At 40.5% G+C, this 17993-nt stretch overlaps 1 protein-coding gene across 1 annotated transcript in view; it reads left to right on the forward strand.

Annotated features, from left to right (window-relative positions):
- The window catches only part of LOC122068576 (sister chromatid cohesion 1 protein 4-like), a 69498-nt gene that overhangs the window by 21478 nt on the left and 30027 nt on the right, over positions 1 to 17993 (forward strand). Inside the window, exons 3-7 of the mRNA XM_042632434.1 lie at positions 3697 to 4593; positions 4690 to 4923; positions 9208 to 9241; positions 12988 to 13090; positions 15180 to 15306. Coding sequence (XP_042488368.1) covers positions 3697 to 4593; positions 4690 to 4923; positions 9208 to 9241; positions 12988 to 13090; positions 15180 to 15306 — 1395 coding nt within the window. The remainder of the gene's footprint in view (positions 1 to 3696; positions 4594 to 4689; positions 4924 to 9207; positions 9242 to 12987; positions 13091 to 15179; positions 15307 to 17993) is intronic.

Here is a 17993-nt window from a genome sequence, read left to right on the forward strand (position 1 = left end):
TTCTGTTTTTGTTCTTGTTAGAAACCGGAATCTACGCAATCAAACCAAGAGGAAATAAGGAGAAAGAGAGAGAAGAATAAAGAAAAGAGAAGCCACCAAAGTGTGGAGAGAGGCAGCCTGCGGTAGTGTTAAATTGTGTCTATCACATATATATATATATATATATATATGTAGATATATGCACTAACAAAGGGTTTGGTTAGGGGACTAAAATACATTTGTTAGAATATATATTTAAGTGTGTTGCAAGGGCACTAGGGTACTTTCCCCCTTCCACCAACCCTATTTAGAGTGGGGCGGTGGAAGGGGGTCATAGTTGTAATTGGGGTATAACTTGATGGGGGTCATAGAGTTGTAATTGAGGTATAACTTGTGGTTCTTATATGACTCTTTTTTTCTTATTATAAATAAAAGGGCTTATGTGATCAGTTAGATCACTGAAGCATTCTACCCTAATTTGGCTGTTAAGTATATGCTGCTTAAAACATGTTTAATAAGCACTATTTTACCCCCTTCAGAGAGAACTTTGGCTTTCCAACCTTCCTCTGAATCTTCTCAATGTAGATCCATAAAATATTCATAACGAGCACGCCCTTTGAAGATTGAAGCTCCTAAGTAAAACAAAGGGAGCTTTTCCCGCTGGAAGCCTGCTGTGCTGAATGATAGATGCCCTAGCAGGAAATGCTTATCTGAAAGGATGAAAGAGCTCTTTTCATTGCTGACTTGTTGCCCAGAGCCACTTTTCTGATATAGGTTTTTTTCAGCCTTCCCTTTCTCTTCTTCCCAAATCGCAAGCCTCCATCCCTTCTTAACCTCCACCGTCTTCTCCTCCTTTGTCTCTCTAATTCCCCATATGACGGCACTAATGAGGTGATTCATATGAATTTAGTTGCTGCCACATTCCTCATTGTTTTAAACCCTAAAACTTTGGGAGTGAGCAATTGGAGTACTACTTTTTCCCTACTTATAGTTGTTTTATGACTCTCTTTTGCTTATTATAAATAAAGGGCTTTTGTGATCAGTTGGATTAGTCAAGCATTCTAGCCTAATTTGGCAATTTGGCTGTTAACAACCTTTAACCTTAATTATTACAATAATAAACAAGAAACTAATAAGGAACTGAAACCACAAGGTCAAAACTAGCCCTAGAACTTCAACATTCTTCCTCAAGCTGGAGCATATAGATACACCATACAGCAATTGCAAAAACTAGCGGAAAACATAGTTATTAAGGCGTCACCAAGGCGCTAGTAAGGCGATGCCTAGGCACTGAGGCGGCTCAAAGGGTCCAAGGCAGCAGGGTGCCTTAGAGACAACATATAAGGCAATCGCCTTATGTGGTAAGGCGCTATAAGGCGACGCCTTATACGCCTTATGATGCCTTTTAACCAAGGCGGACGCCTTATGTACATTTTAGAATTTTTAATTTTTGTAAACAAATTTAGATAGATTCCAAATATCAATTTGTGATTGGTTGGTGTATGGCCTTGAATGCACTTGAGATGCATGGGATCAAGGCTACTAACAACTCAAGTACTCAACCAAAAAAGAAAAAACAAAACAAGATTCACTCAGAAAGGGTTTTGAGTCAAGGGTTTACAAGGAACTGAAGAAGAATAACCAGGCGACCTTCCTCCTTCAATCTTGCTCCGGTGGTGACTGTTCTTCTCTGGCAGCGGTGAGGGTTACTCCGGTGAACAATCGTACCCCCCTCTACAGGTATGTTTTTGGTCCTTTTTTTTCCCTCCTTTCTTCTCCCTTCTTTCTTCTTCATTCTTCTTCTGTTCTTCATACGATACCTGTTTTTTTTCTTCTTCTTTTGTTCTTCAGTTCTTCACGCTTCTTCAACCTACGGTGAACTCTGTACCTATCTTTTTCTTTTTCTTGTTCTTCTTTCTTCTTTCTTGTTCTTGTTCTTGTTCTTGTTCTTGTTCTTCTTCTTCTTTCTTCTTCCTTTGTTCTTCAAACAAAGTACCTTTTTTGTTTTCCTTCTTCTTTCTTCTCCCTTCTTTCTTCTTCTGTTCTTCATTCTTCTTATGTTCTGTATATGATACCTGTTTTTTTTTTCTTCTTCTATTCTTCACTCTTCTTCAACCTACGGTGATAGCTCTGACTTGTCTTTTTTTTTTCTCTTATTTTCTTCTTTCTTCCCTTCTTTCTTCTTTATTTTCTTTTGTCATTCTTGTGGTTCTGTTTTTAATTCAATCTACTGTTTTGGTTTGATTCTTAATATTACTAAAGAGTGAAGACCTAAGGTTAGTGTTACAAGCCAATTACTACATAAATATGAGGCTATTGATTTAAAGAAGATCTTATTTTCTCTCTAGTATGAGGCTACTATTTTTTTTGTTGAAAATATATTACTATCTGCTATGTTCTTTGGAAAACCAGATTGGATGAATATGCTTATAGCCTTATATGCAGCTCTTTATTATTGCCTAGTGCCTTCCATTTATTTGGAAAACCAGGTTGGCTTATGTATTATTGCATTGGTATGAAGTATGAGCCTTTAATCTTTATTTAGCATATGAGTAGTAGGATTCAACTAGGATTTGAGTAAAATAGAATGGTTGTATAAAAAAATAACATAGTAACATTTTATTCAATAAGGGGACCCCTTATGTCCCCCCTATCGCCAAAGCGCTCCGAAAGACCCTCAAACGTCTCGTCGCCTCACCGCCTTAATAACCTTGGCGGAAAATACAGACTCAGTAAACATGTCAGCTAAGCTGATTTGAAGAGGAAATACACGAAGTCTCAACTAGCTTCTTCAACACCGCATCTTGAACAAAATGACAGTCCACCTCAATGTGCTTGGTCCATTTGTGATAGACTAGATTTCTGCCAATATTATATATAGCTGCTTGGTTGTCATAATCAATCTTTATGGGCGTAGGCACAGGAAAACCCATCTAAAAAAGGAAAGATCTGAGCCACATCAGCTTTGTAGTAGTTTGAGCCATGGCTCTGTACTTTGCTTTAGTACTTGACCTGGTGATTGTTGTTTGTTTCTTGTTTTGCCATGTAACCAAATTACCCCCAACAAACATATAATATCCTGTAGTTGATCGACAATCGCTGGCCGATCCAGTCCAATCAACATCTGAAAGGGCAACTAACTCCATATACTTATTAGGGCTATAAGTCAACCCTTTACTATGGGCACCCTTTAACTTACAAAGGATCCATACAGCTGCATCCCAATGAGCTTTTTAAGGAGATTGCGCATCGGTGCATATCAGTAGTGTATCGGTGTGTTTTGGTTGCGTATAATTTTAAAATAGTGTGTTCTATAGGGATCGACCAATACCGATACGTATCAGCCAATACGATATGGATGCTTGTACATATGAAATGAGTACTTATTTGCTTGGTCGATGACTAGTCTGAAATGACATTTTAATTGCTCTGAATCTGATGGATCAAATGTACTTTTTTTTTTGGGTGTATATCTGTGTATGCATCTCCTTGACACTTAATTTCTCCTTGTGTTCATGCTGTCTTTGGACTGAAACTAAACAGCATAAAGCCTCAAATAGAATGTAGAGAGTATCTTGAAGTAGATGAAAACATTTGTTTCTTGAGTTTTTATTTTCATTTTGTACTTGTCATGGTTATGGGTAAATTGGAATCAGTTCTGAGCCTTTGATATTTGTTTTCACCTATTTTTAGGGTACTATATTATTGAATTTTTAGATTTATGCTTTTATTTCTGATGTGTTTGTGTTTTCACCCAGTCCATTTATTTTTTCAGGAATGTCAATGCAGTTGATTGGTTTGCAGAATCAAACATCTGATTTTTCTAAAGCTGGGCTTTCCCAAATTGATGCAAATTGCACTACTTTGGGAGTACAAAAGAGTAGGGAGCATGCAGTAAAAATAAATGTTGCTGAAGAAACTAGTTTGGAAGGTTGCAGCGAGGATGTTGCTATCAGTGATGATTGTGAAGTTTTATCTGCTGGAATACCTGTCCAGGTTGAGGGCCAAAATTCTGAAGAGCATGCTAGTGTAGAGGGTGAGGCTGTACTGGTGACAATTGAAGGTGAAGCACAAACAACTTATATGGACTCATCAAAAGATGGACAGTTGGAGGAAATAAATACCATGGAAATAGACAGAGTTGATGATGGAATTTCTGATGTAGTGGGTCATGCTGCCACTCCAGGGGCTAAGCTAGCAGTGCCCTCTGGTCCTCCCTCTGGAGATAATATTAATATGTTAGCTTGTTCTCTCAAGTTGTCAACTGTGGATAACGGTTGTGGAGCTGAAGTTATTCTGCAGAATGATGAGGAACATTCACCAAAAAACCGGAAATTGGGCCTCCAACCTGATGAAAAGGGTGCTTTAATCATGGGTGGCAATGCCGTCAATGATGTTCATGCCCTTCATATTGTGGAAGTGAATGGCAAAAGTTCAATTTCACCTAAGGCTGTACCTGCTGCAAAGGATGAGTCTGCACTCGTGGAAACTGAAGGTGGCATGTTATCAGAGTTTCCTCAAGACTGCCAGATTGGTGGGGTGGAGAATACTTCCTCCGCAATGGCTGCTACTGAATTGGACAATAGTTCAGTTGATTCCAGGGCTTATGTACAAGTAGATTCCTCTGCCCTCTCCTTTGAAAATATTAATTCTTCCTTGTGCTTGGAAAATGGTGAGCAAACATCTGTCGTTATTGTAACTCATGATCAGAGCATTGGAGGGAATAATGGGCTTTTAGATGAGAATGAAATGAGTTCTGAACAAGCAAGGGATGAAGATGGTGTCACTATCAGCATTGAAGGTGCTGTATTAGAACCTAATGTGGACATGGAAAATGTTTCCTTTCACGGAGGAGAAGATTCTGGTTGTGTGGGTGCCAACCAAAAGAACACTACAGATGCTGAAATCTGCATGTTACATAGTTTTGCTGCTAGAGCTTCTGATGTAAGTGATGCACCTCTGCAGAGTTCTGAATTTTCACATATTGAGTGCATCAGTTAATGGATCTGTCTCATCTAATTTGTTTTACTCTAGTTGATACTTTCATGTAAAGCAAATATCTCTGCATTCTATCCAATTGGGAATGCATAAGATATCTTACCCATCTTGATCTGATAGTGTATGCTCCACATTTATGTGCACTTTTTCCTCCAAACTACTTCATGGAAACATTTTCTTAACCTCCGAACTACATGCTCCACTTTTGTACATCTATACATGCATGCATTTATAAACACTGGAATACAGTTTTAAACACTGGCGTACACGTGTTTACAGCTGGTTGTAACCACAAAGTTCCCACCTCTGGAAACTTCAACATAAATTAGGTTTGCTTCCATTTTTGACCTGTTGATGCATTTAATTTACTTTTGTACATGCATGCTTTTATAATTAAATTGCATATTTACTGTTAAAATATGTCTTTTATCCTAGGTGTTTGATGATATTATAATCATTTGGTTGTCGATGAGCTTATGGATTCTTGTGAATGAGTCGGTTTTTAATTTGAAAGGCTTAAATATTTGTTATTTGGGAAGGTTGTCAATCTTCTGTCCTTTGTGGCTTCAACAGAGTTTGAGCTAGAGGGTTATAAAGGTTTTAGGGCTTTGTTTGGGATCTATACTTGCTTCTGTTTACATAGTTCTCATAGTGAAGAACAAATTTGTATCACATTCCATGGACATATTATTGAACTCACCACGTCATTGAGTGCAGGGTGGGGTGATGCAATGACTAAAAAAATTCTTCATTCAAGGAGATGAACTGGTCAAGTGGCACTAGTAGGAAAGACAAACACACAAACATACATGCAACAATCCACAAGAAGCAACCACAAGACTAGTCAACTAGATATACATGTTTCACCAATGGGGCTATGTCCACGGTGCAAATGGCTTCTTGGACTACAATCCAAATCTAGCACGAGTATAATGCACAATGCAATTTAAGTAGCATCAACCCCCAAGTTTATGTAACACCAACTACAAAGGAGCAACAAGCCCTCTATCAATCATCCATTAGATAGATACAATGATATGGTTTAGTTGGCTTACACGGATATCCCCAGTATAAACACAAATTTGACTGAGGTATATTTATCAAACACCGTACCTACAAATCTACAATCAAGTATTCTTGTTCTTTAGAAAATGAAAGACAAGTGAGTTACCTTCAAGTAAGATGAGTACCCTTCTTCACACACAGTTGTCCTCTTCTCTTTTTCACTATCAAAGCTTCAATCATGGCTTCACAAAAGGTTTGAACACACCTTGAAGCTTTTCAAAAAACCCATTGCTTGCTTAGAAACTTCTCTGTAATGTCCTCATCCCTTATTAGTACTTTTTCATCTTCACTAATGCATCTGACAAGGTTGAAATCTCTACTCTTCCTTTCCCTCATTTTAGCTATTTTATAGATACATTTTCCCTGCTTCATTTGTGTTCAAATTGTTATTAAGATTCTCATATTTCTTTGCACCTTACTTTTCCCACAATCTTCTTAGCTTCATTTCTAGCAAATTTATTCCTTTTTAAGTCCTCTTCATCCTTAGTTTATGTAGCTCCCACTACAAAGGAGCAACAACCTCTCTATCAAGCACCCACTTGATACTTGATAGTTACAAGGACATGGCTATGTTGGCATTCAAGGATATCTCCAATATAAGCACAAAATTGACTCAGGTATTTTTTCTTGCACCTTACCTACAGTTAAGTATACATGTTCTTGAGAAAATGAAAAACAATTGAGTAACCTTCAAGTAAGATATCTACCCTTCTTCGCACACATTTGTCCTTTTCTTGTTTTCATTATCAAACTTCAATCAAGGCTCCACAAAGGTTTTAACACATCTTGAAGTTTATCATGAAACACCTTACTTGCTTGCAAACCATTGAAGCTCACACAAGGATGCTTGAAGAATCCCACTCAAGATGATGCTTGGGAGCTTCAAAGATGACTTCAAGGTAGTCTCTTCTCCTCTTCTCTCCTTTCTCTCTTAAAAACTCATCTAATATCTTCTTCTGATGTATATCTCTCTTATTTCATACTCTCCAACTTCCTTATAATGCATGACACTTTAGAAGAGAATCAACCTCGTAGGGCCCACCCGGAAGGACATCCATCTCTGTTTTGCCATTTGCAGTACTCAGTAAAGCAACCATAAACTTATTTCCTGAGATTGACCTGATTCTTGATCCAAATTAAAGATTACTTGAAGGGCTACAACTACTTGAAGGGCTACAACTTTCATGTCTTGAGTTTTGACCTAGGATGAGGGCATGAGGTTCAAAAATAGTGTTTGGTTTGCTCGTTCACTCCCTCCTCCACCTATACTCTTCTTCTTGAGCCAAATTAAAGATTTCTTGAAGGGCTACAACTCTCTCCCTCTCCCTTTACTCTTCTCACTCCCTCCTCCACCCTTCTCCTTTTCTTCTTCTCTCTTTCTCCCTCCCTCACTCCCTCCTCCACTCCCTTTCTCTTCTTTCTTCCTCTGTTCCTAGTGTTTGGCTTGCTCGTTTGGTGTTGTGATTTGGCCTGCCAGCCTGCTAGCCACAACCCCTTGGCTTGCTTTCCTGCCAGATTCCAGTCTTTCTCAGTCAATGGCCGCTTAGGTCGGCTGGCCTTTTGGTTTAGCTTCTTGACAGTTTCCAGTCTAGCCTGGCCTGCTGCCCTGTTGATCGCCACTCCGGTCAGGCCTGCTTTTGCTCTGGTCACTAGCCCCTCTCGGTTGTCCACCCTACGGGATGCTAGACTCGTTTGGTCTATCCGCTCAGCCGCCTGCTCTGCCGGACTTGCTTCCCCTTTGGCCACTCGCCTTGATGGGTTTGCCGGCCGTGGGAATCTTGCCTCCTTTGGTCTGCTGGTCGCAAGCTTTATCCCGATTGGAAGCAGCCACTTCGCCCAGCCCCGCTCGCCTGCTCCTCTGCCACTCATCTTTCAGCTCCTCTTTTTCGCTCAGCCTGTCGCTGCTTGGTCTGCTGCCTCACGAATGCCTGCCCAGCAAGGCCAGCTGTCCACCTGTTCCACTTGGCTCGCTCGGCTTATACTGTTTTGCTGCCAGCTGCATGGCCAATAGCCTATTGGCTGCCAGCCACTCATCCGTTGCCCTCCGAAAGGCTGGCGCCTCTCCGCCATGGCTACCACCTTTGCTGTGCCAGTTGCCTGCTTGGCCGTGGACTTCTGCAAGGCCAGTGCCCCTCCGCTGTGGCTGCCTCCTTCGTTGGGCGGCTAGGAACTGTAGTGTTGAGATTTGATTGTTAGGGTTTGTGGTTCCCTTCCTGGTTTTGACTAGTTTCCCCTTCTCTTCTGTTTAAGCTTCCGGGTTGGGTTGTTGTCCATTTGGGTTTTGTTCCATGGGCTTACTTGCTCTGAAATGGGCATGGTTTAAGCCCGTCTTATAAGTTAACATGGGCCGTCCCATGCGAGCTTGTTCTTGCTTTAGCCTAGTTGGGCATTTGATGTAGCCCTCGTGTCCTTGCCCCCCCCCCCCCCCCTTCTTGGGGCTTTTAATATACATTTTTAATTCACCCAAAAAAAAAAATTAATTAGTGGATCAAGGAAAATTTTGAGCTACTTGCACAATCATTATTTGCAAGGATTAGATAATTTTCCCTTTTTTAAAATTAATTTCCCTTCCCTTCACTAGCAAACAGATAGAGCCTTCGGTTTCCTCTGTGAAATCTTGGTTAATAGATGCCATGGATCACCATGTATTCACTGTTGGTAGACCATCATAAGGTTTCAGATAGTGTCACAAACCACCAACCTATGAAAATAATCAAAATGGGAAAGACTCATATGAGTATATGATTTTCTCATTGTCTGATAGCAATGTGTAAGATGCATTTCATACACTAACCCACTGGAAGACCATCTATTACCACACAACTATGAGATTGTTTGATCTATTGAAAGACTTTTTTCTTTCACAAGCAACTTGGTTGTCTCCGACATCACCCTGTCCATGACTTCCTTAGGAATAGGTTGATGGTCACTTCTTGAGGGCTCCCACCGCCCATCATCTCCCTGCCTGATGTATCCCTTCTCCTAGCTGGGCAATTGGTCCCCTTTTTGTTTAGCCTATTTTGAGGTCTTGCTCCTTTTTCCCCTCCCTCTTTCCCCCATTGTATATTCTTTTCCTTGGTAATGAATGAATTTATTCACCCAAAAAATATATATTCTTTTTTTTTGCATATCTGCTAAATAATTGCATTTCTTGTTTTTCTGCAGGTTTTTGAGGATGTAATAGATGAGAATGATACAGGTTAGTGTCTTTAGTTTTCTTCTTTCTCCATCCCCCTTTTCTTGTTTCCTGTCAAGAGTGATATCATTGATCTTGTTTTTTCTTGCAATTTTTGATATCATTCTCCTGATATTGGTTTCCATGGGCTATTTTATTGAATTCTTCCCTTTTATTTGATTAAATTATTATAATCCATTGATGAGGCATGTCATCTGAAAGAATTATAACTATTGAAATATAAACTCATCTATTTCTGTGATTCTTTCTCCCTTTTTTATGAGAGAAAGGTGAGAGTTTTTGTATTTATATTTAAAGAAAAAAGCCGTCTATACTCTTGATGCTGAGTTTGCGAGTAGAGCTCTTAAGGCTCTCTTTGGCATACTTTATATTTGCTATTATCTGTTTATGAGTAGTCAATTATGATAATAGATTACGGGCTATAAACAATAACCGTTTGGTTACTACTAGGCATAATAGATTATATAATGAAAAATAGGTTTGGTATGCCTAGTGCATAATATATTATGTAACATTGAGTATCTTATTATAGACATGCTTTGTACGAAGTACTTACATTTGAACGTAGGGATCCACACAATGGTAGGATCCACCTCATACTTTTTTTTTTCCCCTTACCACTTGGCCAATTAGAAACAGAATGAAACTTGATATGTTAGGAAGGGACCCAAAAGGAAATAGATTGATTTTTAAAGCCTTTCTCCTTCACCTTCCCTTGTTCTTCACATGATTAATTTATGGATCAACACACCCATCCAATCTCCATGTGACTTGAGACTTAAGTCTCTTGATCGCTTCAGATCCTTATCACTTGGAAACAAAGATTGTAACCATCTGTGATGATTATGTATATATTCCTTGTGGCCGGCTGAGGACGGAGTAGGAAGAAGGGGGCCCAGAGGGGGGAGGGGTAATAAGCGGTGAAGGGTAGAAGACTCAATGGGATTAAGAAAATAGGGTTGAGAGATGGAGGTGGCGTGAGAAAGGGATAAGGTTTCAGCGGATGGAGAGACGAGGTGCTATGGCAGAAGTGTGAGGAGTAGAATTGGATGGAGGATAGGGATTGATGTGGTTTGTCGGGGTGCAAATGGGAGAGGGGGCAGGAGTTCTTAGTAGCAGACCTCAAATGAAGAGGTGGGGCTGCTGGAGACGGGCTTTCCATTATGGAATGGGGGGATCCCAATATTTCAAAGGGATTGTGACTGATGGGGAAAGCACCATGGACCCAAGGTCCGATGGAAGTGTCATCGGAGGCCTTGGAGGAGCAACGAGAGGTTTCAAGGGCTGAAGCAGGCTGCCGGGGAAGAATGCTGACTCAGGCATCTACCATGAGCAGGGAAACAAGAAAGAGGATCCGTAGAAGGGATATGATGAGAAGGGTATAAGGAGCAGCCTTTGGGCCAACCTCTGGAGGAAGCAGAGAAAGAACCATCTCCTTGGGTAGCAGCAAGGCTGCGGGCAGTGACAGTAACCATGGATTGGTGGGCATCAATATCAGCAGGGGGAAGGGGGCATTTCTCAGATTGGTGACCAAATACTTTGCATAAAAGACATTGCGGTGGGATCTAGTCTTAAAGGACTTTTTGGAAAGCATGAACTTTGTCATCCATGTTTGTGACCATAGAGGGAGGAATTGCTTCAGCAGAAGCTTCAACACAAGTACAGGCAAAAGAGAGATGATATTTTTTTCTTGTTCTGGAGTTAGAGAAGAGGGGGATCCCAATGATCGAACCAATTGTGCCAAGGCCTTGAGCACACCAAAAATGAAGAGGGAGGTTGGGGAGGATGACCCAAAGACGGATAGTTTGGAGATCTACTTTGTGAAGCTTGGTATGTTGGTTCCATTGTCTTACGAAAATGGGGTTTTTCCCCACTTGCCAAGGTCCACCTTCAAGGGCTTTGAGTTTGTCATTTTCAAGGGAGAAGTTGAAAAGAAAGATGCTGTTGTTGTGCAAGAAAGTGTCAAGGGAACCAGGGGGTTTCAATTGCTTGGAAAGAGAGGTTTTGTTGATGGGGCAGGGGGTATGCTACCCAAAAAGTGCCCTACTAGGCAGTGTTTCCAATTTTCTATTTCCATAGAGAGGTCAGAAGGGCAAAGGCCCACTTTCTGTTTGTTTACAATAGGGGGGGATGTAGTGGAGGGAGAAGCGGTTGTTGGAGGAATGGGAGTGGAATAGGGAGTTCCAAGGAAGAGGTTCAGAATGGGAAGTAGGGAAAGAAGGGGATTCTGAGGGAAGACAGGAGGGAGATTAGTTGGAGGTTGATGGAGGGTTGAGGGGAGGGAGGAAGGTTTAGTCCGGTCGGGGGGAACCACTGAAGAGGTGTCGGACATCAGGGAAGGCTTATACCAGGTATCAGACATTGTTGCAGGTGGTGGTTGGTCTGGTGGTCCCCTGGAGATATGCTCCTCAACAGCCTGTTTCTTTGACTTGCTAAGGTCCACCTTCAAGGGCTTTCAGTATGTCATGCTAAAGGGAGAAGTTGAAAAGAAAGATGCCGTTGTCGAGCAAGCCTCAGGTTGCTTCTACTAGGTTCGATTTCCAGGCCTATCCAATGACTTACGGAAATAATTTGTCCCAGCTACCCATACTGTCAATAGAAAACCAATTCATTATTATCCTTGTGCTTTGGCAAGATAATCCTAATAACTATTAACCAATAATTAAGTATATGGATATGATTTCGTAAATAGATAATGGGATGGTGTTTTCTGTCCGGGAGCTACCTATGCCCCCCAACAGCTGTGTCTGTCACTCTCCTCACCCCATGTAATGACCTTAATTATACCAAAGGGGGTCTGTGAGTGGGTGTTTCCTGCTTGCGTAGCGTATGCTTCTGGACAGGAAACACTCTCCCGAAGATAATTTAGACTTTCTAAATTTAGAAATTATGACATTCATGATCCTTTTATCATCATAACCTTTCAGAAGATTGAAAACAAATTATCTCTCAATGAATGACTACTTAATATTCATCAATTAAGGGTCTAATAAATATCCCGTCAATCAATGAGAGGAGCTTTGAAAGTGGTCTAATAAATATCATGTCAATCAATGAGAGGAACTTTGAAAGTGTTCTCTTAGTCCCTTTGTTCCCCTAAATAAATGATTTTAAATCAAATGATATATTACTGAACTGTCTACACTCTTCCCCCCACCCCGCCACCCAAAAAAAAAAAAAAAAAAAAAAAAAAAAAAAAAAAAGTGAAAAAAAAGAAGAAAGGTCAAACTATCGAATCAAACCTCTTTTACACAGAGAGCTCTTCCCAGTCTTTATTCCCTTTTGTTTTGTTTTGTTTTTTTTTTTTTTTTTTTGTTCTTGTTATATTTCCTTTATTTAATATCCCTTTCAAATTTATGAGTAACAAAACAAAGATAAGGGAAACTGAAATGTTTTGTTTTTTTTTTTCTTTGTTTTGGTTTCTTGTTATATTCTTTATTTAATATCCTTCAATTTATGAGTGACAAAACAAAGATAAGGGAAACTGAACTCATCTGGGAGTGTGGCCCCTCCGCCAGTGCCCTGGCCAATGAGAGTGCACGCTCGGGTTTCATCTAGGAGGGGCACGGTGGTCATTGCGCACCCCCAGTCTGTGCTTCCGGACAGAGAACACATTTCCTTGATAATCCATTTCCTATCTTGAGAGCAAGTTCAGTTGACATATCAATCTTACCATGCCAAACATATCTCTGCCTTGTCTGTTTTTCTTTCAACAGTTTCCGCTTAACTGAGGCTTTCCTTTCATGCAGAGTTTCTTAATGTAGATGATGATGAAGTGGCTGAAGAAGAGGACAACAATATGCCAAGTGCTGAAGAGTTTCTTGAGAACAGTGGATGGTCTTCCCGTACAAGGTGGGTTCTTTTCTTGATGCTAGACTATGTAAAGTTGTGTTGGACTTCTTCTAGGAAAATACCTGTCACAAAGGCGGACAAAGGAGGCCATGTATGGCTATTTCCTACTGCGTGAGCCAGAGGGGAGGGACTAGGATGTACCAATTTCCCACAAGATGTGATGCATGATTTATGTGAAGGCAGACCTGAAATGGAGTGAGAAGGTTTGGGTAAAGGGAATGAATATTTGACATGGAATGATAAAGGAATGGGTTGGTAGTGCTGAGAGTGTGTTGTCCAGCCCATTTGACATGTTAACCTGCTATCTAGAAAAACTAGAAAGAAACAAGAGAAAGGGGACCTTGGCAGAATTTAGGATGACATTCCCAGACAGTTGAATGTTTTTGGCATGTGGATTGACAAGTAGGTCGTGCTGACCAGGTGATGGCTAGAGAATCCATGGGCCACATTTCCAATTTAATTTCCTATTTCAATTGCCTTGGATGGTTCATGTTGGTCCCTGTTCTCAAAGAGAATTGAGTTTTCAGAAAGAAAATTCAAAGATTTACTTTGACACATTGCAATGTTGGATTGGACTGTAACTAACTCAGCTAGATGATGTGGAGATATCCATGAAATATAAACTTCAATAAGCACTGTGATTACAGTTATCTGGCAGAAATAGCTTATGGTATAGGGCGCCATCTTAGAGTATCAATCTCGGTTCCCCACCCTTAAATAAATGTTATATTATGCTCCCACGTTTCTAAGATGTCTAGATTGGTGATTTGACCTGTGCTTTATATTCATGAGTTGAGGGGTTCACATCTTGTTATTGCCTTTCACGAAGAACTCCAGCTCCAATTATCTCAAATAGTTCTTATGCCATGAATCTAACATAACTAGTAACAAGTCATTGACAGGAAACTAAACATGTCATTGACACAATAAGCGGTGGTGGGTTCACCCCAAGACACATTCTATTTATTAACAGGGCATGCTAGGTGGGATATTTTACCATAATCAGAAAGCAGTCTTATTCTAGCTAAGGCTATTTCAAACTTGCTTGAAGCACAAGCCAGCACGAACTATCACCACCCTCAAAAAAGGGATGACAGTCATCTTGTCTAGTGTTTTTTTTTTTTTTTTTTTTTGCTTGATACAGAAAAATATATTATATTTTACTCCCCTTGCCTTTAAACTCCTCCCAACCCTTCCAGTGAAGGTGGAATTTGATCCCAAGACCATGCTACATCCAGCTGAGGTCCTTCGCAGCTGCACTAGGCGGCACCTTTGATCTTGTCCAATGTTATTTCACCTTTGAGATATCTTGTGCTGATTTACTAGGTTAGGTGACACCATCTTTTGTTTCTTTGACCAACTTGTTATTTATGGCACAATCCAGCATTTGTAGACAATGTCGATTCATCCATCAAGATTCCTTTGAGTGCTCTAATGACAAACAAACAACTCAGGCTTACCCAACCAAATGGGGTCGGCTACATGGTTCTAATTTAAAAAAAAAAAAAAAAAAAAAAGGTGAAAACTCACCTAAATGGAGTTGGCTACATGGATTCTATCCCTCGAATCAGATCTATTCAAGGTCATACTTTGGACAAGACCTGAACTATGTATGCCTTTCCTCACTACTCCTATGGTCATTTTAGGCTTGCCCTTAGCTCTTTTAGCTCTTTCAATCTGAATCAGATCATTCCTTCTTAATAGCGCATCCTTAGGCCTCCGTTGAACATGGCCATACTTCCTCAAACGGCTTTCTCGGAGCTTATCATGAATCGGGGGCAACTTCCAAATCAGCCCTAATATGATCATTCCGAGTGTTGCAATATCTCCTACATTGGCATATAACCTCCTAGCATTTGTTGGTAGAATGTCCATCAGGATTCCTTGTGCGCTGCAATATCTTCTACATTTGTGCACAACCTCTTTTGTACTCTGGCCAACAGCATATTTGAGGCGGATCATGGACAGACATTTCTTCCATTTTTTAACCCAGAATGAAAATGTTTTTGTTAGCTTTTTCTTTCATTTCCTATGTTTCATAAGTTTTACCTTTATTTTCTTTAGTTGATGTGTTTCCCTTTTCCAATAGGGCTGTTGCAAGGTATCTCCAAACCTTGTTTGATGACGCTGGCCATGAAAGAGAAGTTGTTCGTATGGACCACCTCCTGGCTGGTAAAACACGGAAGGAATCAGCCAGGATGTTTTTTGAGACTTTGGTAATTTGATTAAATCTCTTTGTTTGCTTCATCAGGTTTTGGATTATTAACTGCATCTTAAGTAATATTTCCTCCTTGTTCATGGTGCATTACTAGACTATTGTCAGAGGACTCTTTGGTTGTCCCAGAAAAAAAATGTCTCCTCCCCAAGGCGAAAATGTTTAAAAAAAAAAAAAAAAAAAAAAAAAAAAAAAAAAAAAAAAAAGGAATGAAAAAGAAAATAAAAGATAAAATGATCTGTTGCTCCATCTTGGCCTCTAGCCGCTATGGGTTAGCTGCAGCTGCCAAGAAATATTTCTAGTGATATCGGTATATTGAGGGAGGAAAGGAAATAAAAATGATACAGGACACAAGAGTTGCCCCACTCTGTAAGTAGGCCCATTAACCAAAATGGGCTAATCTATGAGATATGAATTCATTGTAAGATTTAGATCATGGATAGCTAATGTTTGGAATTGATGTATTCATCATTTGTTATAATCATTTGCTTGGTACAACTATTGGCTTCAGCCAGATAAGATGGAGGATTCAGAATGCTAATTTATAATTAAGATATGCAAGTCATGAAGGACTTACAAATTAACGGAATGTTTCTGTTGAATTGTGTAACACTTCCATACTAAATAGGAACTATGTGGTAATTCACATTATCATTTATGCTCCAACACTGGTCCCCACTGTAACAACTTGTATTTAACTTTTTTGTAGTAGTAGTAACCAATGTTCTCAGTGTGTTTGGTGCATGTGTTAAAATTTTGCACACTGCATTGCCATATATATATTTTTTTTGTTAATAAATAATTCATTACCAAAGGAGAAGAAAATACATACAAGCCCCTAAAGTGGGGAGGGGGAAGAAAAGAGGGCAAAACAAAGATTTAAATGAGAATCTAGGCTCCTGATCATAGAGCTAGGAAGCTCCTAGGAAGCTACAATGTGACAATTTCTTCGGGAAGGGGGACAAGAGGAAGAAACTTTTGAGATCTTGGATTTGGCATCAAAGAATATGGAGCTCCAAAGCTTTTCGAGAGGCCAAGAGTTGGAGGTCCATTTTCTATGATTCCTCTCCATCCAAATTTGGTTGATGGCACAGAAGGCAAGCTTGCCTTCAAAGTCACAAATGGTCTTCCCTTGGAAAGTCATATCCATTTAGATCCACTCCCTTTGGAAAGGGAGGATTCTTCTAGTGGTCGGCTAGCACTTGGAGAGGACTAAATTCCAGATAGAGGAGGTGACAGGGCTGACAAAGAAGAGGTGTTCAATGTCTTCCGGATCAAAGCCACAAAGACAACAAATCTGGGAGACTGGAATCCTTCTCTGGATGAGGAAAGATTGCGTGGGGAGGCATTTTGTGAAGACTCTCCAAGCTGTGAAGCTTTGCCTAGGAATATGATGTTTGAATGAGATGAGCTTGTGCCAAGGGGATGAGGTGCCATGAAATTGGACAAATTCCCAAGTAGCCTTAGCAATATATAGACCATTTGGGGAATGGTTCCATAGAATTGTGTCACTCCTTGAATGACCGGTAGAAGGAATGGCAGGCAAAGCATTCCAAATTTCTACTATCTAAGAAGAAGAAGGAACGGGGCAGACCAAGATCCTATAGACAATATGTCAGCAACCTTGGCAAGCTTTGGTAGCCTAGAACTATAGATGATTCGGGCACTGAGAACATGGGAAAGGTGCCCCATAGGGTGCCAAGGGTCAAGGTAGAGGAAAGTAAAGGAGCCATCTCCAATCCGAGTGGATATAACTCTAGAAGCAATAATTTTGAGGGAGATGATCATACGCCACACGCAAGAGGCATCCAAGGGGATGTGCACAATTCAAAAAGTGTCCTGCTTGAGCATATTAGAGTAAACCCAATCCACCCAAATGCTTTTTTTCTTACACTTTCCAGATCAACTTGAGAGTTCCCGCATAGTTAACATCCTTGAGATGCCTCAAGCCCAAACCCAGGCAGCAAAGATGGATTCTAATTTCGAAGAGATGGACATGGGCAGCCCATAAATTCCGGACCAGTAGATGTAGGAAACTTGGAGAATAGATCTAGCAAACTTAAGGCGCCTAGCAGAGGATAATAGCTTCCCTTCCCATAACTGAAGGCACTTTTTGATAAGATCCAACATAGGAGAGCAATGATGGGAAATGAGCCTCGCAGGAATTAAAGGCAACCCCAGATACATGATTGGACGAGACCCCAAGTCAAAGCCAATCTTCTCAAGGGAAGAGGCCTTTACACCATCTGAAATCCCAACCTATGGGACAGATGATGGAGGAAATAGAGGCAGATTTATGAAGACCAGAAGTAGATGATCTTGGGGGTTACCAAGGAGGAGAGGATACCCGAAGGATGCCAGGAGTCCATCCAGAGTGAGGTGGACTGCCATTGCCAATGGAGAAAGAATTGGCATTGAGGGTAGTGGACCTGAGGCTAAGGATTTTCCTCCAAATTCAACAAGCATCAGAAGGGGTTGGGGTAGTCCAAAGAGAGTTGCACTTGAGAGGGGAGGAGAGAACCCAATCAACCCAAATGTTGCTCTGCTTGGGGACAATTTTCCAAATAAGCTTTAGAATACCAACAGAGTTGATTTATTTGATTCTTCTTAAGCCCAAGCCTCCTTCAGACTTGGGGAAGCAGATTTTATTCCAACAAAGAGGGCGAAGAAAATTGGAGGAATCTATAC

This window comes from Macadamia integrifolia, unplaced genomic scaffold, assembly GCF_013358625.1.
Source record: "Macadamia integrifolia cultivar HAES 741 unplaced genomic scaffold, SCU_Mint_v3 scaffold429, whole genome shotgun sequence".
In the NCBI taxonomy this organism is placed as follows: domain Eukaryota; kingdom Viridiplantae; phylum Streptophyta; class Magnoliopsida; order Proteales; family Proteaceae; genus Macadamia; species Macadamia integrifolia.